The sequence below is a fragment of the Leptomonas pyrrhocoris genome, assembly GCF_001293395.1.
Source record: "Leptomonas pyrrhocoris isolate H10 chromosome Unknown, whole genome shotgun sequence".
Lineage (NCBI taxonomy): Eukaryota > Euglenozoa > Kinetoplastea > Trypanosomatida > Trypanosomatidae > Leptomonas > Leptomonas pyrrhocoris.
Genome location: NW_015438363.1, coordinates 354,293 through 377,737, shown reverse-complemented (window position 1 = coordinate 377,737; position 23,445 = coordinate 354,293). Strand labels below are relative to the sequence as shown.

At 57.8% G+C, this 23,445-nt stretch overlaps 7 protein-coding genes across 8 annotated transcripts; all 7 read right to left on the bottom strand.

The window, feature by feature from the left end:
• Positions 1–506: 506 nt before the first annotated feature.
• ABB37_04307 (hypothetical protein) lies at positions 507–1,274 on the bottom strand (the record flags this gene model as incomplete). Its single annotated transcript, XM_015801941.1, has 1 exon — positions 507–1,274. Exon 1 carries the CDS (start codon positions 1,095–1,097, stop codon positions 507–509), a length of 591 nt encoding a protein of 196 aa, XP_015659342.1. The 5' UTR covers positions 1,098–1,274.
• A 304-nt stretch (positions 1,275–1,578) lies between these two features.
• On the bottom strand, positions 1,579–6,972 carry ABB37_04306 (putative phosphatidylinositol (35) kinase; the record flags this gene model as incomplete). The annotated part of the gene is made up of 1 exon (XM_015801940.1): positions 1,579–6,972. The coding sequence occupies one exon, from the start codon at positions 6,970–6,972 to the stop codon at positions 1,579–1,581; it is 5,394 nt and encodes a 1,797-aa protein (XP_015659341.1).
• A 1,638-nt stretch (positions 6,973–8,610) lies between these two features.
• On the bottom strand, positions 8,611–12,010 carry ABB37_04305 (putative mitochondrial 2-oxoglutarate dehydrogenase E1 component; the record flags this gene model as incomplete). Of its 2 annotated transcripts, none has more annotated exons than XM_015801938.1 (1): positions 8,611–12,010. In XM_015801938.1, the coding sequence occupies exon 1, from the start codon at positions 11,626–11,628 to the stop codon at positions 8,611–8,613; it is 3,018 nt and encodes a 1,005-aa protein (XP_015659339.1). In that variant the 5' UTR covers positions 11,629–12,010. The 2 variants fall into 2 exon arrangements, with proteins under 2 accessions (XP_015659339.1, XP_015659340.1); XM_015801939.1 differs by having other exon boundaries at positions 8,611–11,778.
• A 487-nt stretch (positions 12,011–12,497) lies between these two features.
• Positions 12,498–13,122, bottom strand: ABB37_04304 (hypothetical protein; the record flags this gene model as incomplete). The annotated part of the gene is made up of 1 exon (XM_015801937.1): positions 12,498–13,122. The coding sequence occupies exon 1, from the start codon at positions 13,005–13,007 to the stop codon at positions 12,498–12,500; it is 510 nt and encodes a 169-aa protein (XP_015659338.1). The 5' UTR covers positions 13,008–13,122.
• Positions 13,123–13,954: 832 nt separating this feature from the next.
• On the bottom strand, positions 13,955–16,368 carry ABB37_04303 (putative mitochondrial hypothetical protein; the record flags this gene model as incomplete). The annotated part of the gene is made up of 1 exon (XM_015801936.1): positions 13,955–16,368. Exon 1 carries the CDS (start codon positions 16,229–16,231, stop codon positions 13,955–13,957), a length of 2,277 nt encoding a protein of 758 aa, XP_015659337.1. The 5' UTR covers positions 16,232–16,368.
• Positions 16,369–17,168: 800 nt separating this feature from the next.
• Positions 17,169–20,764, bottom strand: ABB37_04302 (hypothetical protein; the record flags this gene model as incomplete). Its single annotated transcript, XM_015801935.1, has 1 exon — positions 17,169–20,764. Exon 1 carries the CDS (start codon positions 20,412–20,414, stop codon positions 17,169–17,171), a length of 3,246 nt encoding a protein of 1,081 aa, XP_015659336.1. The 5' UTR covers positions 20,415–20,764.
• Positions 20,765–21,117: 353 nt separating this feature from the next.
• ABB37_04301 (hypothetical protein) lies at positions 21,118–22,996 on the bottom strand (the record flags this gene model as incomplete). The annotated part of the gene is made up of 1 exon (XM_015801934.1): positions 21,118–22,996. The coding sequence occupies exon 1, from the start codon at positions 22,834–22,836 to the stop codon at positions 21,118–21,120; it is 1,719 nt and encodes a 572-aa protein (XP_015659335.1). The 5' UTR covers positions 22,837–22,996.
• Between the last annotated feature and the right edge of the window lie 449 nt (positions 22,997–23,445).

Sequence of the window (23,445 nt, the reverse complement as noted above, 5' to 3'; positions counted from 1 at the left end):
ATTCAGTCTGACAGGAAACTATTGGAATAGTATTCATCATGCACGTGCGGCTTCTGCGCCTCCCGCTTGGTTAGTCTCCTATGTACCAGCAGGTCCACGTTGTAGGCGGTGTGGACGATATCGTTGAAAGATCTCGCAGAGATATACACAGGCACGCAGAGGAATGGCTTTCTCCTCAGACCCAGGGAAATCCGCTTTGACATTGTCCACCTTTTCGCTCCTGCTGAAGGCCGATGAATGGGAGAGAGTATGCGCCGAGTAAAAGAGTGTTGTGAAGGAGGAGAAGCGAGACAGCGGAGGGAGACAGTAAAAAAGATTTAGTCGCAAAATGGCGGCCAATACAGTAAAGCCTTTTCTACTGTCGTAAAAGGCCCGCGGCATGTTCACATGTTGTATAGCGACCATCGGCTGAGGAGATGCGGAAGAGTGAAGGAGCTGGGAAAAGAGAAAGGTAATCTTAAAGGTACACATTCGTTGTTCACGATTTGCGTTCAGCGTAACAGGAGTCATAAAAGAATGATAAGCATCACCATGCAAGGAAACAGAAGAAAGAACGGGAGGTGCGCCTTCCAAAATCGACGCGCGCTAACGTAGCGGCCGTGTAGGGCCATTCCAATCGCAACGCGCACCATACCCATGTGCTGCTGCTTCAGCTGCTGCCGGTTCATCGAGTCCGCCGCAAAAACGTGGCAGTTGTTCGTGAAAAAGTTGTAGGTCTCGTTCTGGCAGAAGTGTGCCTTGGCGCTGGCAACTCCCTCGTCGTACGCCGCGATTTCACTCCTGACGGCGGCCCCGTTGACAGCCGTGTCACCCTGGCTTGGATTGTAGAAGGAGGGAACGTAGTCCTTCGACAAATCCCAGTACTTCACCGGCACCCCAAACAGCATATGATCGACCCCGATGCGGTAGGAGCCCTGGAAGTCGTAGATGCGGCCCTGACTGTCGCAGATGGCGACGTGGCCGATGAAGGGGCACACCCACGATAGCAGGGGGATGGGTGCCCAGACGATGCAGAAGGGGTAGTGCTCGCGTTGGATGTCGATGACAGGTGGGAGCGGCACCGTGAGATCGGCCACCGGAGATGACTTGTTGGACATTCCACCGCTTTCAAGAAAAGTAATTCCACTAATGAATAACGAGGACGTACCTCGCAGCGTGAAGAAGAGAAAGGAGCGACGAGAAAAGCAGCGTTCACGTCAAGTGTAAGTGCGAGAACAAAAAACCAAAGCACAGATCCGTTTGAGTTCTTTAAAAAACAAGCCAACCACGACGCTGTGAGGAGTTGTGAGGGAGAAAGGATGGCAGAGGAATAGAGAGGAAGAATGACGGAGAAGGGAAGTTATTCCGCTCCACATTGTGTTGGTGGCCGCCTGCAAGTTCTTCATGATCGAACGTGTGGAGGCAGGCAGCGATGCATCGAATGGACCTGCGACCTCAAACGTGAGTGTAGCCGCTGTTCCTCTGAGCTACGACACAATCAACGAGTCATTTGTGTGGATCGTTGTTCACTTACCTCTGTTTATGTGTGTGAGGCAAATATGCAGGTTCGTCTTTTCGCTTTTTAACCCCTCTCGTGTTTCACGTTGACGCCAAAGCGTCGTCGTCCTCAACACCACCAGCCGCAGCGGCAGCCGCGGCAAGGTTGGCCTCATTCCTCTCCGCCAGGAGCTGCACACGTGTCAGCGGGAAGAGACGGTCTGGCACGCCGCTGAAGTAACCGTCCATCCAGAGCATGAAGCGTGTCGCGTAGCTGGACGGGTCAATAATCGTCGGGTCCCGCCGACCATAGCCAAGCACCGTGTCCAGCCCTGACTTCATCTTTGACTCGAACACCTTGGCGGAGGAGTAGGGATGCAGGAAGTCGATCATGCCGACGTACAGGTTCCCGCCGCCCTTCGCGTCGACCTCGCCCCCGACGGAGGCCATGAGCGAGTAGTCCATGATGCCACTGTCGCACAGGAGCTGGGTGTCACGGGACAGGTGATCCATCAACAGACTCTTCGCCTCCGGCGCGCAGAAGAAGAAGTCGCCGTGCCGCAGCCGCTCCTGCACCAGATCCACGTCCAGCCGCACCGCCGCAGTGTGCTCCGTCGTGCGGTTGCGCTGGCTGCCTTTGAGGTCCCACGTTTCGCGCACCGGCCGCTGAAAGAGGAGCTGCTCCGCCACCATGAAGCAGTGCGCACCGTCGGGCAGGAAGCTGCGCAACGGCTGCTGCTGTTGCGGTGGAAGCGCGGCGTCGCCGGCCGTGGGCTGTGCCGCCGACCGACTGCGCGAGCCTTGGACGTGCACAACATACAGGCCCAGAAGCTTGCCCAGCGTGGACTGCCTAGAGGAAAAGTTTTGTGAAGAGGCAGAAGACGTAGAGGATGGGGAAGGCGAGTAGTAGTCTGCCATGCGGGCAAAGTATCGCGGTGCCCACTCTTTGAAGTAGCGCAACTCCATCGGCTTTATACACTTCAGCAAAAAACGTTCGTCCTCCGTGATGAAGAAGCGCGACTGCGACTTGCCACCATCGGTGATGTACGGACGAGAGCGCAGGAGGGCCGCGGGGAAGTCAAGTGGGGCGCCGTCGGTGTACAGGACGTGCAGCGCCGCAAACCCATGTGGGAAGAGTACCTCCACTGTAATGTTGAGTTCGCCTCCATCGGAGCCGCTGCCACCGCCACCGCCACCGCTGCTGCCTCCCCCTCCTCCACCCAGTCCCCTGAGGGCACTTGCCTCCACAATCGCGTTCACAGTACTCACGGCACCGCTGCCAATGCTGCTCGCCACACCACCACCACCACCACCCGCATTGCCTGATCTGTTGAGGGGAAGAACAGGTTTGTAGCCGCGAAGACTGCACGCGAGGGAGACCGGACGGGCTGCATCCATCTTGCCGCAGCGCCGGAGTATGTCCAGCGCTTCCGCACGCGTCAACGCTGCGGTAGACTGCAGTTGTTGATCGTATGGTATGGGGGAGGAGTCTCTTGTGTGCGTAGATGACGTGGCGGAGCTGCTCCTGGGGTCGTGCATCAGTGGGGATTCCGTATGCACAGCAAAGTTAACGTGCGGGTTGCCTTGTGCTGCGGCTGGTGTGAGAGAGCCGTGGAGCGGAGGAACTTTTGCGTCGCGTGCAGCTACTGGACTGGATGGTGAGGCGGGAGACGCCGCCGTGACACCGCCGTAGAGCAGCTCCAGCGCTACTGCAAGCACACTCGTCGGCTCGCCAAGCCGAATCCACTGGGCTCGTCCTGGGTGAAAATAGCAGTTCTCCAAGCTGCGAAGAACGCCGCGGTCTGCTGATAAGTTCAACGTCGCGGCCACGTCAGAGCCGTCGTGAGAAGTCGTTGTCGTCGCGGGTGAGGCGGGTGCTGCTTTCGCGCACGCCGTCCTGCGCGCCTCCACCTGCCAATCGCGGTAGTCCGACATGAGCGCTGGGATAAGACGCTGTCGTAAGGAGCGGAGAAACATTGTCGCTGCCGCCTCTCCGCGTGACCGTGACTCGTGAAGTGCCTCCCACGCGAGCTTCACTTGTTCGCAGAGGTGACGAAACAACGTTGTGGACCTACTTGCTGGGGCTGACGGCGGCGGTGGAGCGTTCACAGCACCCGGCGTCTTATCGGAGTCCGTCAGTTTCGGTAGTTGGTCTGGCGCTGTGCTCTCTGGGAAGCTTGCCAAGAAGGAGCGAAAGCCGTCGAGGGTCTCCTCCAGTTCATCGGCGTCGTGAAGAGCGTACCACGCATCCGCCGTCGACGCCTCGTCTGGCAGCCCAGCATCAGAACACAACGGAGGAGATGGCAAGACGGCGGGCGGATACTGAATCTGCAGGAGCGGAACAGAATCCACGACAAGTGTCACCGTGTCTTTGTTCATAGTTGTCACGGCGGCGCCGAGACCGATGCCACCGACCGGAGCCGCACTTGGTAATGAACACACATCGGGATGGAAAGAAAAGACCAGACGCAGACGCTGCTGTGGGAGCGACAGGGAGGCAGAGAGCCGCGGCATCCACCCGTAGAGCACCCACTCCAAAAAGGCTGCGGTGGAGAAGTTCAGTAGATGAGGCGAGCAGAGTGGCACGTGGACGTCTACGATGGGTGCTGTCTCGGACACCGTAGCCCCGGCTGTGCCTCCGTGCCCAGAGGCAGCTTCACTACAAATTTGGAGTGAGACGTAGCCTTTTATGAATTTCAACCATGTGCTAGTGGCTGCTGCTGCGTCTGTCGTCTCACCTCGCGCACAGGCGCGGGTCGCATTCTGCCGCACCGCTGTCAGCTGAAAAGTGACGGTTTGTGCGTCTTCCAAGGCACGATTCGATGCAGTCTGCGGGGTGCGGGCAGCCTCTCCCGGCAGAGCACCACTACTCCTACTGCTGCCATCGCTGCTGTTCAGCATGACAGGGCCTCGCGAAGCAGCCCGCGTCACCGTCACGCGCACGCGGTGACCGCCGTGCAGGTACAGCAGCTGCGATTCCGCTGATGTGCAGCGAGAAAAGAGGAAGACGCAAAGGCTGTCGTCCGCATGTCCGTAAAAGGTCAAGGCAACTTTCTGCTGCACCACCGCGTAGGTGTGGGCAGCGGAGGACTCGGCTTGGGGGAGAGACGGCTGCGTGAGCGCGGGAGTCCCCAGTTTGGAGGGATGCAGTCCTGCCAAGTCCGTGCGGGACGCCCCGGCCGACGACGCGTGCGATGCAGGCGAAGAGACATCCCCCGTGAGGTCGGAGCTCTGTGCTCGCGTTAACGTTCTCGTCATGTTGGACGCCGCCGCAGTGGCAGCGGCAGACGCAGAAGAAGCTGAAGAGACACCGACGGTGCCTTTTATTGACCCACTGGGCGTAGCGGCACTGTTGCTGCTCTCAAAGAGGTGATTCATCAGCACAACGTTCAGCACAACGGTGTCGCGGACGAGGCTGAGCGGTGCATCAGCGCGTTGACAGGCAGAAAGGACTTCCGGTGGGTATTGACATCCGCTGTTGAGCGTGAGGCGGGAGGTCGTCGCTGCGGTCGCCTTCGAGTGGACCACTGCGGCGGCGAGGCCAGTGGCGAAGGAAGAGGTGGCGCCAGATGAGGAGTGCAGAAGCGTGCGCACCCAATGAGACTGCATCGCCGCGTGGTAGGCGGCGGTGATCGCCTCTCTGCCAAGTTGCTCCAACGCGTTCCATTGATGCTGCGTTGCACCTCCTCGGTCAGCATTACTTGTGTTTTTGCTGCTGCTGCTGCTGCTCTTTGCCGAGGCGATCACGCCCGAGCCACGAAACACCAGCGTGTGGAAGCAGACGTCGCTGAATCCGGTAAACGCACAAAAGAGCTCCTCCTCCGCCAACTCTAACACTTCAAAGCGCGCGCACTCGCCCATCGGCGTGGTCGACGCGAGATCGGCCACGCCGACGTACTGCAGATCCGCAATGATGTCCGCGTGCAGGCACCAGGACAGCTGCACGAGGAAGTCGCGGCCGACGTGCAGCAGCAAACGCATGTGACTCTCTGTTTCGATCCGCTCGCGTAGGTAGTGGTGCATGCCGCCTTCCACTACGATGACATCCGGGTTCCACACAGCGAGACGCTGAAAGAGTTTATCCAGGTGCCCGCTGTAGGAGCGCACGTAGTCGACGAGGTCTTCAGCTGGTTGCACCGGGTGGGAAAGGTGGCCGGCGAGGAGCAATATACGAGGGTGGTTGCAGGCCGTCATCACACGCTTGGAGGGCAGACGCAGCGCACAAATAAGCCCCGGGTAGACGATGCACTGCGGCGGGAGGGCGGGACACGGAACACAAAAGAGAGCAACGTGCTCGTCGATCGTGGAGCCGAGAGCAACGGTGGTCTGCTGCACCACGTGCCACGCAACGGCGGCGAGGTGTTGGCTGAGATGACTCACACCGTTTTCTGGGATCAACGCCTCTACCGAGCGGCAGATGCGCGACAAAATGTGTGCCGTGCACGCAGCGCCGTACGCGTCAAGAAACGCCGTCTCCTCCACCGACAACTGAGCGTCCTCATGAACAGCTGCGCTGCCGTGGCGGACCCAATCGGTTCCGTTATCGGCAGCCACCGTAGGACTTTTCGTTTCCTGCACACAAAAGAGAGCGGTGAAGGTGACCGGGTCCGTAAGCACGTGCACTACTGCTCCTGGCGTAGTCAACGTAAAGGGTGCACCGCCGAGCTCACCGCTGGTGGATAGCTTCCTCTGCTCCTTGATCCTCATCGCTGCCTGATGGGCGGCCCACCAGTCCGCCATGCTTGCCGCTACGCGGGGCTGCACTCGTCCGATCGAGTACGTCACCTCGCGCTCCTCCGCTGTTTCTTCGTGCCGCACCGCTCGCCAAGACCACTTTTCACCTCCGTTCTCTTCAACGCCTTGTCTCTGTTGATTCTGCCGCGGAGACGCGTCGACGTGGGGCGGAGGAGATGCGGCGGCTGCCTTCAAGGAAGGCACATGCGGTTCGTTGGGGAACGCTAGCGTCGCTCTTTGAGAGGGCGACGTCGGCGGCGGGGAAGCGGTCGCGGTGGCGTCAGTAGCAGGAGAAACAGAAATAGCAAGAGGCTGCGACGTTTTGACGTTGGCATTGTTGTGGATGGAAGGTGCGCGGAACTCCAAACGGGACGCGGACGACTCCCTCTCCGCGTTCTCCAGAATTGTGGCAGCACAGCGGCGGCACATGCGAGTCGACAGCTCCGCCTGCACGTCCTCGTCTACAGCGCTCGACAGCAGTGAGCCAGGCGAAGAAGGCGAAGAGGAGAGAGCGGCCGTGGTAACCTTTTCTGTTGAAATGCGAGACGGCCGTGTTGGAGACGGCGCCAACCACTCGTACATGTTGTCCATGAGGCTTTGCGACGCTGCAGTGCCCTGGGCGCTGTAGAGGCATTCATAACAAAAGACCTGGCCACAACGCCGGCAGTGATGGCGGCGGCGGAACATGGTGAACTTCTCACCACACCGGCGGCATCGCAGCGCGTACTTGTCCTCCACCCACAGCGAGCGATCGGTTGACATGATGAAGCCCAACGAGTCGATGCAGAAGAAACGATAAGAAGTTTCGGATTGTTGCAGGAATGCGCCAGCGAGATGGAAGAGTCGAGAACAACGCGACAACAAGACCTCTCTCTCTCTCTATATATATACAGGAATCCCGCGTTTAGCAACGAAAGCACATGATCAAAGCAAATCAAAAAAAAAAGAAAACTGCAGCGTCGCTTTCGTATCAGTTTCGCTCTGCCACCACGCATGTGTGTGTGTGTGTGTTTGTGTGTTGTCATGAGAGTGGGAAACCTCCATCGGTAATTCACGAACAGGGATGAAAAAAGAGGAGGCATTTTGTTGAACAGCTCGAGGAGGTGTGGCCCCTGAAGAGGCACTGGATGTGCAGTGCACCGAATTCTGTAGCACGCATGACGTCAAGAGATAACATCGAGGCCCGTGACTATCTTTAACGTACGATACACATATTTCGTCATCCGTGCCGCTCCCAACGGAAAGGGGTAAGCAGCGCGCAGCTGAAGTAGCCGCCTCATGGCGTTGCGAGGCCCGTGGAGTTCACCCCCCTCCATCGCCCAAGCGCGACTCTTCCACATCGGCGTGGATTTCGTGCATGCTTCAGGCGAACACCATCTGTAATCAACAAGTAAAATGTTAAAGGAAAAGAAACACGAGAAAACTAAAAAAAAAACAAGAGCTCATGTCAAAGAGACGAGTCGCGGCGCGCTGACGTAGACAAACAAAACAAACGAAGCCCCCTCATCATAGACCCACTAAAGGGACAGCACCACCTACGTGCAAAGCGATGGGTCATCGACGGCTTCCTCGAGACCGCATCGCATGCGTGACGACGTGGGCACCAAACACCACAACAGTCCTTCACTTTCTCCTTTTGCCTGTAAAGGAGAGGAGGGAAGGAGAGACAGAAAGAAACGCTACGTAAACTACGTAGAGGAGATATTCAAAGAGCAAAATCCACAAGTGAAAGCGCAGACGTAAAACAAAGAGAAAAAAAAGAGATATGTGTGGTGTGATGCCGCAATGTGCACGGCAGCAAAATACGAGACCTCTACCAAAAAAAAAAAGCAACTTTCGATAAAAAACAAACGGTGTAAACGAATAGGTGCAAAGGATTGAGGGAGAGACGCAGCAGCTCGTTTTGTTTTCTCTCCTGCTGCGGCACCCCTCAACTACGGCTTGCACATTTCTTTTCTTCTCTCACACCTGAAAGTTTCAAACTTCAGTACTTTCTTTTCGTGTATGTATTTCGAGCAGTTGGGGGTGTAACGCTTCGAATAGTGTTCATGTTTCTGTGCTGTCTTCAGTTTTGTTGTTACGTGTTAAATCGATCGTCACAGTAGCTGGCCACCGCAAACGCTGCGCAGAGGAAGCCAAAGATCAAGGGAGAGTTTCCTTTTGTCTGTCCTTTTCTTCCTTCTAAGAAATCGTAGAGGCGCAAAGAGACAACAGAGGCGACGACTGCACAGCTTGCCAAGAAAAAAAAAAAGGTTGAAGACGACAACAAAAAAAGGGTTTGGAAATATGAATACAAAGATAGAAAAAAGAAAAGAGATATAAACTACATGACAAGTCATTGCTGTGTCTTCCCCTCTGTCCTAGACAGCAGAAGGATTCTTTTTACCAATAAGCAACACTTTACGCCAGCGTCTCCTCGATCAGCTTCTTCTCCTCCACCACGTGCACGGAGCCGTAACCGGTGGACGGCGACGCCACGGCGGGACGGCTGATCACACCAATGCGGGCCTGCTTCATGCCGAGCTTACGCAGAAGGCTGTTCATGCGGGGGCGCATGTGGGTCCACATGCCCATGTTGCGCGGCTCCTCCTGCAACCAGACGAACTCCGTCTCGGGGTTGCGCTGCGCGTACGTTTCCATCACATCCGCCACCTGCTCCCACGGGAAGGGTGCGAGCTGCTCAAGGGTGACGAGCACCACATCGCCGTGCACGCCAGGATTCTCCTTCTGCATCGCGGCGCGGGCGTCGTTGACGATGCTCTCGATTTGACCGGAGCAGAAGACCACCTTGCGCGCGACGACATCCGGCGTTGGCGCGGTGTCGAGGACGGCCTTGAAGAAGGACCCCTTCGCCATATCCGCTAGCGCCGACAGGTTCGGTGCACGCAAGCGGGCCTTGGAGAAGAAGTTCACCAGCGGCTTCGAGAACTCGCGAAGGCCCTGGCGGCGCAGGATGTGGAAGTAGTTGGCCGGCGTGCTCGGGTACGTCAGCTGCCAGTTGTGGCGCCGAACGCGGATCTCCAGCGCCTGGTCGTTCGAGAACTTGCGGAAGTCGGCGGGCACGCAGTCCGCGTCGTCGCTGAGTTGCAAGAAGCGTTCAATACGCGCCGAGCTGTGCTCCGGACCGGCGCCGGAGTAGCCGTGCGGCAATGACAGGATCAGGCTGCTGTGCTCGTTCCACTTCTCCTCGCAGCAGCCGAGGAACTGATCGAAGATGACCTGCGCGCCGTTCGCGAAGTCGCCGAACTGCGCCTCCCACATGGTGAGGCACTTGGTGTTCTCCATGTTGTAGCCCATCTCGAAACCGCACACGCCCAACTCTGAGAGGGAGCTGTTCGAAATCGTGATGAGAGCCTGCGTGGGCGACACCGTCTTCACAGGGTAGTACTTCAGGTTCGTCTTGCTATCTGTGACGGCTGCGTGACGCTGCGTGAAGGTGCCACGCTCGACGTCCTCGCCAGTGAGGCGGATTGGGATGCCCCGCATCGACAGCGTCGCAAAGGCCATCAGCTCCGCCTGGCACCACTCGATGGCGTCGCCGTGTTCCGTGCCCTTCTTGCGCGCCGCGTAGGTACGCTCCACCACCGGGTGCGCCTTCTGTATCCCCTTCGGCACCGTGGCGAGGTGGATGCCGACAGAACGGAGGGTGTTGATGTCGACGCCGGTGTCCACGGCCGGTACGGGGGCCGGCACAAGCGCCGCCAGGATCTTCGCGTTGGACAGGTCCGAAGAGGTGTTCTCGCTCTCGGGGTCGAAGGAGGGGAGCACCTTTACGAAGTCCTGCACGCTGTTCATGCGGTCGTAGGCCTGCCGCAGCATCGCGTCCCACTCCTTGTCCTTCGCGTCCGCCTCCTCCTTGGTGATCACGCCGTCTTCGATGAGCGTCTTGGTGTAGATGTCCACCAGACGGGGATGGTGGCGGATCTGCTCGTACAGCTGCGGCTGCGTGAAGTCTGGTAGGTCGGCCTCGTTGTGTCCGTTACGGCGGTAGCAGACGAGGTCGATGATGATGTCGCGGTGGAAGTGCTGACGGAACCGGGCCGCCAGCTTCGCCGCCTTCACGCACGCGTCCACGTCGTCGCCGTTTACGTGCAACACAGGCGCGTTGTTCACCTTGGAGAGGTCTGTGCAGTACGCACTCGCGCGCGAGTCCTTCGGGTTAGTGGTGAAGCCGATCTGGTTGTTGATCACCACATGCAAGGCGCCGCCGACGTGGTAGTTCTCCAAATCACTGAACCCCATCGTCTCGTAGCAGGAGCCTTGGCCTGCAAACGAGGCGTCGCCGTGCACGAGAATGGGCAGCACCGTTGTGCACTCCACGTCGTTCGTGTACACCTGCCGTGCATGCGCCTTGCCCAGCACGAGGGAGTTGACCGCCTCCAGGTGCGACGGGTTCGGCAGGAGATCGAGTTCCACCGTGTGGTTGTTCGGCAGCGTCACCGACTTGCGCAGGCCGAGGTGGTACTTCACGTCGCCGCTGAGGTGCGCGTCGGCCACCGCGGCGCGGCCCTCGAACTCGTTCAGGATGGCGTGCAGCGACTTGTGAATCACATTCGCGAGCAGGTTGAGGCGGCCGCGGTGGGCCATGCCGATAATCACGCTGTTCACGCCCAGCTCGCTGGCGGTCAGGATGGCCGCGTTCATGGCCGGGATAAAAGCCTCCCCGCCGTCGAGGCCGAAGCGCTGCTGGGTGGAGTACTTCACTTGCAGAAACTTCTCAAAGCCGCAGGCCTTCACGACGTCGTCGTAGTGCTGCCGCCGCTCCTGCACCGGCAGCGGCTGCAGGGAGTTCATGATCTCCTGGCGGAACCAGTTGCGCAGGTCGAAGTAGCCGGAGGACATGAACTCAAACCCGATCGGGCCGCAGTAGAGACGGCGAAGCTGATCCACGATCTCGCCCAGCTTCATCGAGGTGCCTCCACTCACAAAGGTAGCCTCGTGGGTGGCGCCAAAGGTGACGTTGAAGGCCTGCTCGAGGTCCTCCTCTGTGAAGCCGAACTCCTCCGCGGCCAGCGTGCGTGAGCCGAGCACGTGATTATCGGCGCGGTAGCCGTTGATGGGATCTACGTTGGCTATGTGGTGGCCAAAACGCTCGTAGATGCGAATCATCCACGACAGCCGCATGTTGTCGTGCCGCTGCTTCTCTGAGAGCGACTTGGCATCGATGGGACGACTGAAGGTGGACACCACAGGCATCTCGTCGTTGTTGGAGCGCATGGCCTCGAACACGGGCACCCAACTCTGGTCCACCAGCGCGCTGTCCGCCTCGTACTGCCGCATCAGGTTCTCCACGTAGGCCTGATTTTCCGAGCGGACAAGCTGGTCGAACGGGTTCGGCTTGCGGATCGTGTGGGCATCGGTGAATGCACGCACCGCAGAGGCGCGGACGGCCACGCCACTCAACGCACGGCGCATCATTTTATCTTTCCTTTATTTATTGCCGGCTTTCAGACACGCAACTAGAACAATAGAGCTATGAGAAGTGAGCGGGAGCAACTTCACGAGTAATGCTATAGGCGGTGCACCACACAGGCAAACAGGAACGTGAAAATGGATGACTAAGCTACTACGGGGGAAAAAAATAGGAGGTAAAACAATGAGAGAGATAACGGGCCGAACCCAGAACGCGGAGAGCGCTCTGAAACAAAAATCGGGTAGGGAATAGAAAAGAAAAGAGTCAACGCTGGGCGGGGAAAGATCTCCGTGAGCGTTCCTTGTTGGCTTTCAGCAAGATAACAAATATGCTACCGTTCTTCCTATATATATATATATATAATCGGAAATAACCTCAACGACTGCTGCGGACGCACACGTGTTTGAGTTTCATCACGTCAGCACAGGAGGGGAAAGAGGAGAAATGGGGGATAGTAAATGGGAAAACAGAAAAAAAATAGAGCATCCCTCCTTTGTTGTTATAAAGTGCAGGCGTATTCAAAGTGAATGCGCCATCACACATCATTGAGGCTGAAAAACGACTTGCCCAATACCTTGTTTCCCCTCAAGGGGGCAAAAGTCCTTTATTTTGCGGTATCAACATTATGAGAGGCATCATCAATTTGACCGGGTCGGAGTATTTGAGTTATGCGTTGCGTTTCAAAACAACTGCAGAGGCCTTGCAGTAACCATGAACTTCCCGAAAGCACGATGTACGTAGGGTTTGGAAACCTGCCAGCAGCATCTAACCCTCACACACCCTTTATTCGGTCTTGACAAGCGGGCACGCAACGCCACCACCGACAACAAGTGCAAAGGAGTGTGCTGCCCCCCTTTTTTTTCTCAACAAAGACTTAGTCCACATGAATCTTCTTGGAGAGGAACTTATGCAGGGTCTCCGGCGACCACCCCGAGATGCGCAGCGTCACCGCATCCTTTGCCTCGTCATCCACGAGGATGATCTGCGGATACAGAATAGAGTACTTGTCGTTAAAAGAAAGGTGCTCAAAGTAGGGCTGCTCCTTGTAGGTGCGGTAAAACATGCTGAGGGGACTCCTGCTCGACGCCTCTAACATCTGAAAGACATTGCGTCCCTCAATGCGTGCCGCGGTGTACTTGGCGTTTGCTGCGGCTGCGTCGTCGTCGCTGGCAACGCAACACCCTAAGCACTCCTGCTGCAACTCGGTGCTTTGGGTCACCATGAGCAGCTTCTCGCAAGAGGTGCAGCGCAGCACATCCTTGTCGAAACCGAGATCTAAACACTCGGCTTGCGTGCGAGCTGCATGCGCGTGAAGCGTCGACGTCATTAAAGCCCACAACACAATGACTGCTACGAACAGGTAAGAGAGGCGCGTGGGAGGCATTTTCCGTTCTGCTTGGATGAAAAGGCTAGAATGGTTCTCGTTGTTGAACGCTTCTTGTTGATGAGAGATGCCGCCGTGCGCTGCAGCTGTACAGAAGAAAGTACTTCGTATTTCTTTCCTAGTTTTTCCCACGAAGAGAACGAGGAGAGTTCAATGAAGAGAGTAAAAGCGAAATGAGTTGCCAAGGGGAAAACGAAACAAGGATGGTCCGGGAAGGCCATTGAGCACCGCGACCAGCAGCCGGTCACAAATCTATGGTGTGTATCCCTGCAGCGTCAAGACAAACTACTGCAGTGCGTTACACGGACGAGCATGATACAAGGGAGAAACAAACAACAGAAAAAAAAACTCTCACAAAACGAGATGCGCCCCTTATTGAGGTACACACGCCATGACGGAAGAGAAAGCGATGACGATGCTCCATTTCCTTGCAGTGTTAAGGCCTTGCAGTCAACAAATCGCAGCTGCTGCAGACTGTATTTTCTCTTCTTTGTGTGAGAAGCTGTTGGGGGTGTTTTTGACGTAAATTACATGACGAGCCGAACTCTCTAGTACAACAAAAAGCGAAGAAAGACCGTAGCACTTGAGTTACCTCTCCGCCAGTCTGCTGGTTGTTACGACGGTTCCAGGAACTTTCCCCTTTTAGGACTTAAGAAAGAAAGGAAATAGATGGCAAGCACAGGAACCGAGAAACGCAGCGGTTTACTGGACTCCGTCTCTGGAACGGCAACATTTACATACATACATACAACGCGGTAGCTGGTGTACATCGATTCGGAGCTGCAGAACCCAAAGCAGCAGCGGCAACAGCGAATCAAAAAAGATGAAGAAGAAAGAAAGAAACAGCGATTCTCTATGCCACAAAGCCACACAAAGGGGCAAGGAAGGAAATAAGAGTACTAAAGTGCTGACTCACACACACACACACACACACACACACATACCGCTTATTTCTTTGCGGGTTGATTCGCTGCGATGGCTGCAAGGCAGTGCGGGTAGGTAGAGGTGCCATTGACAAGGCGCATGAACTCCTCATAGGTCACACGCGGTGCGACCTTGGGGAACAGCTTGATGGTGAGGGCCGCCAGCTCCTCGTCTGGGATGGAGGTCACCGCCAGTTTCTGCCGCACACACAGCCGGAACTCGTCCGCACCGATGAGGCTGTCCCGGGCGTAGTCGGTAATGGCGTGGAACTCCTTCATGAAGAGCTGACGGCGCTCGTCGTAGAGCTGAAGAAACTGCACCGCGCCGCGGGCGGCCGACGCACTCTCGCGCGCCTGCCGCGCCTTCTCTTCCGCCTCCTTCGGGTCAATCACGAAACTCTGCGTCTCGTGATCGGCGCTCTCCTGGTAGATCGCTTCCCACGTGCGGTCATCGCTGGCCACCGCGTCGCCCTCGGGCAAGATGCGCCCGGCCACCTCCTCGTAACTCACGTACGACTCGTTGTTTTTGTCGAAATAGCGCAGCACCGTCAAAATCTCCTGCTCCGTCACGTCCAGCTTCAGGCGAGACATAATGGAGAGAAAGACTGCCATGTCAAGGCCGCCTTGGCGGTCCTGATCGGCGAGGCGGAAAGCTTCGGCCAACCCAGTCGTGCGACTGCGCAGCATCGCCTGCAGTTTGCGCACCACCTTGTTGATGTCCGAGTGGCTGAACTCCTCCGGGTTGTGCTCCATGTAGTTCAGCGAGTGAGCATCGGAGTTGAGGATCACGAAGGGATGCGCGTTCAAGACGACGCGGGCGCCGACGTAGAAGTCGTCCGCCTGGAAGTTCTTGCCATCCGCCCGGCGCACCTTCTGACGCTGCAGAAACTTGCCGCCCACGATGCCGCTGTTGCGGATCACCGGCTCGAAGATTGCTATCGTGTTGTCCGCCGGGTAGACGGTGAGAACAAAGCGACGTACCTCGTCGTCCGGCTTGCCGTTGTCGAGGCGCGCGAAGAACTTCACGACGGAGTTGGCAAAGCGGTGGCGGCGCAGCTCCTCCCGCTTCTCGGCGTGCTGGGCCAACTTCTCCTCCTCGGAGATCTCACGTCGGGTGGAGCTGGGCGGCATAAACGGCGGCGGCACACAGCCCGGCAGCGGCGTGTAGTCCGTCAAGCCGAACTTTTCGGCCAGGTAGTCCTTCGTAAACTGGTTGTAGTCGTGAATCTTCACTGCACGACCGTAGAGGCTCAGCACATTGCCTATCCGAATATCCTCGTCGTTGTAGTACACCGTGTTCGTGTTCTCCTTGAAGGTGACGGAGCCGAGGGTGGACGAGTCGAAGCGACCGGATGGGTCCGTCGGCTTGGCGATGCGCTGACGGCTGAAGAAGGTCGGAAAGGGATCACGGCCGCTGTTCTGCACGTCCTTCTCCACCAGGGCGATGCTCCCATCACTGAGGAAGTAGTAGAGGGTCAGGAAGTGCTTCGTGCCGTAGAGACTCGCCGTGTCGTCCCACGTGCAGTCGCAGCGGAGCACCTTGCGGTCGTTCTCCAGAAACTGCTGCGTCGCCCGCACCTGGGCCGCGGACAGGGTCGTGTTGAGAGGGCTGGAGGCGGCGATGGAGGGGACGTCGTGCGCCTTCGCCACAGGCCGGGAGCGCATCGTCGCATACGCGTCGCTCGGCACCGGCAGCGCGTCCGGCACCTCCTCGCCGGCCTCCTGCAGAAAATTGCGCGTGAAGGCGTCGGCGTCGTACAGGACATAGGTGCGGCCGTAGAAGGTGATGGACTCGCCCACCTTCAGCTGCGCCGCGGTGATGGGGGTGCCGTCGGGGTTGGGCACAATGTGCCGCTTCAGGTTCTCGGGGAAAGCGAAGCCGGAGTTGTCCTGCTTCGGTTCCGTCACGCTCATCGTGCCGTCCTCCAGGTAGAAGTTCAACACAACCTTGCGCACCCGCTCCGTCTCCAGCGCGCTCTCCGTGACGGGCTCCGTCGCGTAGCCGAAGTAGCGCAGTACGCGGCCAGTCAGGTCCACCCCAGAACCCTGGGCTGCACCGGTGGAAGATGCCGTGTTTACGTAGCTGGCCATCGCTGCTGTGCCTTGCATGCTACTGTTGTTGTTTTCGCCGAGGGTGCGGTCGGCGGGCACGCCATCGACGTACGTCGCGCAGTCTGCGAGGGCGCCGTGAATTTGACGGCGATGGTAGTTGCGACGCATCATCTCCTCACCGCAGGACATGCCGGGCACCATGGGGAGCCGAAATTCCTTCTTCATCTGCTGTGACTGCTGATAAGCCATTGTTTCTTTAGGGGGGAGCGGCAGATATATGTATGTATATATGTATTTCGTAAGAGTAGAACGCGATTTGAACACCAATCACTGATGGATGTACAGACAAACAAATACACTTATAGCGATGTGCAGTTAGTGAGACTGCCGTACGACGACACCGCAAAACGGAAAAGGTCAACGGAGGAGATATGAAGAGAAGGCAAACAGGTGGAGTGCATTTCTTTCTTTTGAAACATGAGCCGGGGTATTGGAGCACCTCAAACGCACGACAACACGCTGATCGGTTACCGGGGGAAGAGGCAGCAGCAACGAAGAGGGTGCCCAGAACACGTGCACGGTTCGATGAAAAGCAAAGAAGAAAAACAGCACTCGAAACGAAGAACGCGAGGGGTGAAAACTCTTGTGTGGCAGCGTGCTTCAACACAGCACGCACGCTATGGTGCCCCACAGTGGTTGAGGGTGATTGATTTCGCTGAAAGTGGCATATAGAAAGAAAACAACAGCACCAGTGACTCTCCTGTGGCCGGTAGAGCTGCTGTCAAGACGCACATAATGGTCTTATTGATCTTCCACAAACCGTCTTTCCCACTTCATTTTCCAAACTCAGGCTCTTCGCTTTCAAAACGGTCCACAGTTGGATGTCCACTATCTATAACAACAATAATAGAGGGAAACAAGGGTCTAGAAATAATGATACATTGGCCACTCAGGCCGTTTTACAGATGTATATATTTTTTTTTCAAGGTTCAAAGAAACATCAATCGAAGAAAAAATACTGAATTTACATCGCTACAAAACAAGAATGCAAATTAATACCCGAGTTACGCCGTTGATCCCCTTCGCTTTCCTCGTGTTCCCTTTCCCTCAATTCTTTCTTCCCCTTTTCCTTCGATATCTGTGTGTGTGTTCGTGGACCTGCTCGACATCCACGAAACTCACAATACTAATAGAAAAGACGACTTTTGTTTGTGCGACTTGGGAGGCCTTTGAATCGTCTGTGTTGCACCGTCAGCGGCATCGGCTGATCCAAAATGCTGCGCGGCGGGACAGCAAACACGCGAAGGCAGTCGTCTGCTAGGCGGACGAGCGACACCCCATTCGCATACCGCACCTCGCGAATCGCGTGAGGCGTGCCCACCTCATTCTTGACCCAGACGCGCATAAACACAAACATGTCGGTTGTGTCCACCATCTGCAGAAGACCGTCATCGTAGCCGATGAAAAGCAGCCGATCCACGGCACTGGCGGCCAGCAGCGTGCACGCAGGAGGCGGGTTCGACCGGGAGGGGCTGCTCCGCGCAGAAGCCTTCACCGGCATCGGGGTAAGCGTCACCTCGTTTCTCGTGTTCGCTACCGCCGTCGACGCACACACAGTGACGGCGCCATCGCGATTAACACGGTACCGCTCCTTCCCGTGACCGTCGTAGAGGGCCACCTGTGTCAACGCCGAGGCGGCACTGCCGCTGATGCGCGCCGCAGCGAAGCGCACGACGTTGGTGCCGGCATCGCAGATGACGCTGCCCAGGTCGGTATGCCGCACGGGGGCTTTCATCAACACATGCTTGCAACCCGTCGCGAAATCCACGCAGAGAAGGTCCGACTCGCCGCTTTCCGTCACAACCACTTCAGTATTCGTCGGGTCCAGGGTTGGTGCTACGCCCAGGAAGTTGCGTTCGAAGGCACCAGATGGTTTAAGGAACACCTCCGGTGCCGCCCACGTGTGCTCTGCGTCCTTCTTTTTCTCCACCGAGGTGGCACTCGACCCGAAACGACAGCGAACGAGCAGGCCACGCTTATCGCGCACGACAAGTCCGTTACTCGCCGGAGCTTCAGCGGCGGTGGTCGTGTCGGCCGGCTTCATCCACGCGACAGTCACTTGCGGCTGCTCGTCGTTGATGCTCAACTCAGAGGAAACAAGGCTTCCCTGCGACGGCGTAGGCACATCCACAAAGGCTTCCCAACGAGGAATCTCGTCCACCACCACAGCACCCTTCCCCGGGTGTGTACGAAGAACAGAGATGAGAACACGCTGCATCTCGAGAGACGTGCCTACGTTTCCCTGCGACGTCACGGCAATCACAGCTCCGTGAGGGGGCACAACCCGCAAAGGCGAGATGGCGGTGATGCTGGCGGGATGAGTTGCGTTGGTCGCCGTCCACTTGCACAACCCCAGTGCACGCCACTGATTGCGCGGAGGCCCTTCCTTGACGGAGTGTAGGAGCAGCCCGCTACGTGTGCCCACAAATAAGCAAAGCTTGCGCTGCGTTTCCGCGCTGCAGCACAGCCGCGCACACGTGATATCAGCTGCCTTTTGCGCCGCGGGCAGCGGCAGCACATTCACAGAGCTGATAGCAGCGTTGTCGGTGGGCATCTCTGCCACCGCGAGGGCATACCCACTCTCTTCTCTCCTCAACCCAACCACAGTCATGACGACAGCAGCGGCGCCATCAGCGACGTACGTGTCCATCACGCAACTCAACACAGGTGCTACTCCCCGATGCTGTTTCGCGACGCCCCCGGAAGGTGCGGCGGGGCTTGCGGGACGCCACACCGACACGGAGCCGTCCGCCGCCCCGATGCAGAGCGCCTTCCACTGGAGCTCCGCCGTCAAGGACAGACACACGCCTCGTATGGCCGCCGCGTGTGGCTTCACCGTCCATAGCAGCTGCAGTTCCCGTTCGGTGCCCGACGCGAAAAGAGCGTAGTTCGCCACAGTGACGGAGCCGTCCACGGAGCCCCAGATGAACTGCTTCAGCTGCGGGGCAAGTACCAGCACAACGGCGACCGTCGTGATCACGCAGGTGGCCCCGGTGCGGCGGTGGTACAGCCGAGCGCCGTCGAAGATGCTGGTGCTCACCACGATGTCGTCATCCGTCACGATGCAGTCGATAGTGGCGGCGTGCGCCTTGTTGTGCCACCGGCCACGCACGGTGGCCCGGGCAGCTGAGGCGGCCGCGGTAGGCGACGGAGGCGTGTCCTCTTCGTCCGCCGTCGGCGAAAGTAGTGGTCGCGGCTGACCGTCTCCCTCGCCCAACTCGATCACCCACTCCTGCAGATAGCCGCTGGTACTGCCCGTCAAGATGTTCTTCCTCCTCCGCACGTCCTGCAGAGGTGGCGAGGGCATCGCCGCTGTGGGCGCAGCAGGCGCATTGCTGGTTTTTCGATTCGATGTTTTGTGGCTCTCGATCGCGCTTGGGGCGCACACGTGGAGGGTAGTCGTGCTGCCGTCGGGGTCGACAGAAGAGCGCACCAGCTGCCACCTCAACTCGCTGTCGCGGCTTGGCGCGCGTCCGTTCGTCAAGCCACTGCTCCAGCCCTCTTTTCCTACCACGCTGGAGAGACGCACGAACGCTAGCACACACTTGCTGCACGCCGCGACGAGAACATCGGTGGCGATGAAGCTCAGACCGAGAACGACGCCGAGCTCCGTGGCGGGGAGCACCGCGAGAGTCTTGACAGGGTTCACACTTGCTGGCTTGGCTTGCGCATCGGGGGTTGCGCTTTCCTCAGGATCGTAGTGGTGCCTCCACAGGCGTACCGTGCCATCCAGGCTAGCTGTTGCCAACAAAACATCCGTTGTGACCACATTTTCGATGTTGGCGGGTGCCACCGCCAGTGCCGTCAGACGAGCTTCGTGCCCCCGCAACACCGTGACCGGCTGCAGCGTGAGCCGATCCCATGCGTACACGCACGTCTCATCCTCCGCGCCGGCGGTGGCAGGGGAGCCCTCCAGCGTTGTGTACACGCAGGTGGGTGTCACGACGCACTGGTTCACCGTGAAGGCTGGGTTGAAGGCGTACGAGGCAGCAAGGGCTCCGGTTTGACTGTTCCACAGCAAGAGGCGTCCCTTGTCGTGAATGGAAAAGACGTCGGGAAGAGCGCCCCGAAAAGATGTGGGCTGCGTCTTAGCGGCGTTCGTCGAATTGAGTTTCCCGGCAATCATGCTTTCCGGTGCCTTTTGTACGCCGCGTGTGGTGGCGACCAGCTGCTGAATGCCGCGTGTGCCGCCTACTGCGTAGCTTCGAGGAGCGGCGGTGTTCGTCTCTGCTTCCCTTGACACGTATGCATAGTGATCGTTGAAAGACAGCGAAGTTGCGGAAGGGGACTCGTTCACGTCGGATGTGAACTGCACCCCACGCACGCCGAACGGGCATTTCAGCACGTGCACGGCAAACTGCCCCGCCTCCATTGCGCAATGTTGATCGCTATTATTTATTAGAATATAAACGTGTGCCCGTTGTTTCCCGTAGGGCGGTTGTATACTGTACGTGGCGTTCTATCGCCACACACACGCACACTCTCTCTGGCTCTCTCTGCCTCTGTAGTTCGATGAGGGACCGGCTAAGAAACATACACAAACAGAAAGAAAAGCAAAGCAAACCACGTCAAAGTTCCTTTTTTTTTGAAGCAAACTGTTTTCTATTACCGTTGTATAAGTTTTTTTTTTTGGGGGGGGGGGGTAACGCGTGGGCACTCCACTGTGGTACGTAGATGTATCGTATCCAGTAAAACAAGTTAAACAAGAGAAACGAGAGAGCTGAAAGATTGAAAGCACGGGGTGAAGACGGAGAGCAAGTCGGGAAGGAGCGATGACGGAGTCGAAGATCGCAGCACTGCGAAGTTAAAAAGGTAAAAAAATAAACACCTCTACAACAGCCTGAAACGCTACGTCAATTGGATACCGCGCCGATATCGCTTTGCGACCTCAGCAGAAGCAGAGGCGAAACACTCTCCCTCTCATCTCGGATGTTTGAGTACAGGTATCGTTGCTGTTGTGTGCGCCAAAGGTGAAAAGGTGAAGCAAGCAGAAGAATCCGTTCCGTGAATGCCGAGGTACTACACCCGTGACGCACACACACCAGTGCCTTGCTGCCGCGCAAGCTCCTTGTGTCTTACACGTCTCTCCTCGACGGCGCCGCGGACTGCGAACGACTGGGGGGAGGGAAACTCCGACTCACGCTGCTCTGGCGCGAACGCGACGCACGTTGCGTGGAGGACGCCATCGACGCGCCGACGTCTGACCCGGTCGGCGACTGCCACGTATCGGATGTAGTTTGGGTGTGCTGTGTCAACAACGCACGCGTTAACACCACCGGTGCCCCCTCCTCGCGCATCGACTCCCGTGACGCGAGGGAGGGGAGGCGGCGCAGTCGACTTTGCTGATCCTCTGCGGACACCAAAGCGACACGGTAGCTTTCCTCTTCAAACACCGTTAAAGGCATAGGCGCTTCAACGGTGTGAAGACCACCGCCTTGTTTGTGGAAGTCGCGCCAGCCTTTTGCGATGGGTACGTATGACTGCGCATAGACGGTTCGGTGCGGATCATCGACGCGTATCGACTCCGGCACCGCTTCCGCATCCGCGTGTGGTTCGCTTTCCACGGGAGTTTTCGCCGTTGGTGAGACCTCCAGCTTCAAGAGCATCTTTGCCATGCGCGCGCGGTGGATGGGCAGCACAACCGGCGTCAGGGGGATCTTCAACGGTGGGAGCCGCGAGTGTGCGCTGTACGTCTGCAGGTCCACGTGATCCACGTACACCTGCACTCGTGCGCGGCGCCGCGGCACACGGTACACTTTCTGTCGCTGCCTTCGCTGGTGCTGCTCCTCCAGTTGCGGCTTCTTTACCGGTGCCGCCAACGACGACCGGCGGAGCAGCTGAACCTTGGCGGTGTAGACGCTGGGAAGAGCACGGTGCCACAGCACGGCGGCCCCGCCACTTTCCCCACGCGCAGATGCGAGCGGGAAAAGCGGAAACGGGCTCGACGCCGCACCCAACGACGATGCACGCGAGGACAGAGCCGACTCGTGCGCCACTCCCCGGCCACGCGGTGGCGGCCGCGCTGCTTCCATCTCGTGCGGCAGAGGGTAGAACATGTCCCCGCCGCCCGGGCGCCGCGACAAGAGCGTAGGGACGCCATTGAGAAAAATGCGGCTGTATTGATTGGTGGGTGCAATCAGCGGGGTGCACCGGAGTGTCTCGTCGATGTCGTCGTCCGCCATCCACGCTGCGGTGGAGCGGTGGGCGGCGGAGGAGAAGTGGAAGTGCACGTCCTCCAGCGCCCGCCATGGCGGTGCACGACGGCTGATCCGCGTGAGGCGCAGCTCGCACGGAACGCAGAGGTAATAATAGGGTTCGCGGGCGTCAGCGTCTCCATGGCGGCTCGCGAACACCGACCCTATGGACGAGGTGCCGACTGCTGCGGAATTGCTCTCCGTTGCCCGACTCTTTTCCCGAACGCCGTCTTCGCTGCCCGCAGAGGTCGGGCTCCCGTCACAATGCCCTTCCTCGCTGGTGCGTACCGCCACATCTACCGCGTAGGCCGCGGCGTCGTCTTCCGCGGCCAACCGACGTCGCAGACCGTGTTGCTCCAGACGCGCCAGCAGCTGCTCCACCGCCGTCGGGTGGTGGCCCTCGCCGACGTCCACCACTTCAAAGTCAACGTGCGCGTCTGCGCGGCTGGCGACGGAGCGGGACGACATAATCGCGCCGGACTGGCGCAAGCGGCTCCGCAGTCGGCTCAGGTTTGCCTCGGAGGGCATCCCGGTGCCGGTGACCAGCGTGCTTGGCCGCGACGACGGTGGCACGCTGTGCATCGACGGCATGGGAAACATGATGGTGTGATCTATTGTTTGTGGTGTTAGTAAACGTCAAGCATTCGAACCGTATACTAGCACGACTACTACTAGTGGTAGTTTTGCGTGTGACCGGTGGAGGGGGAGGGAAGTAAACCTGCTCGGATTTGTTTCCTCGGTGAGCCACTTCATTTGCTCTGCAACGCGTGCACCACCAAAGAAACAAAAAAAGAGATGAGTGGTGGTAACAGCAGCATAATCGTGGGAGAAAACAACCAAGGAACCGGAAAGCGAATTCGAGAGATCTTAATGAAGATACATTGCGTGTGTGCGCGTGCGTTGCTGCACGACTCTCAAAGTCGAGTCTTTGTTAACTCCCTTGAGCAGCGCGATCTTTCTGCAGAACCAAAGTGCCGACGCCAATTCAGTAGCAGAGTGACTCCTACGCGGTTCTGGCGTTTTCAAACTCTCACCGACTCACAAAAGAAGCTTGCGAGAGCGACGTTCGCATGAAGAAGCAGCGCTTGAAAAAAAAAAGGAGAGAAGAGCCAAAATGGTCAAAAACCCGTGTCACAGAACGTAGGGATGAATGGATTTTACGTTCCAGGTTATATATATATATATATATATATATATATATATAGTAAG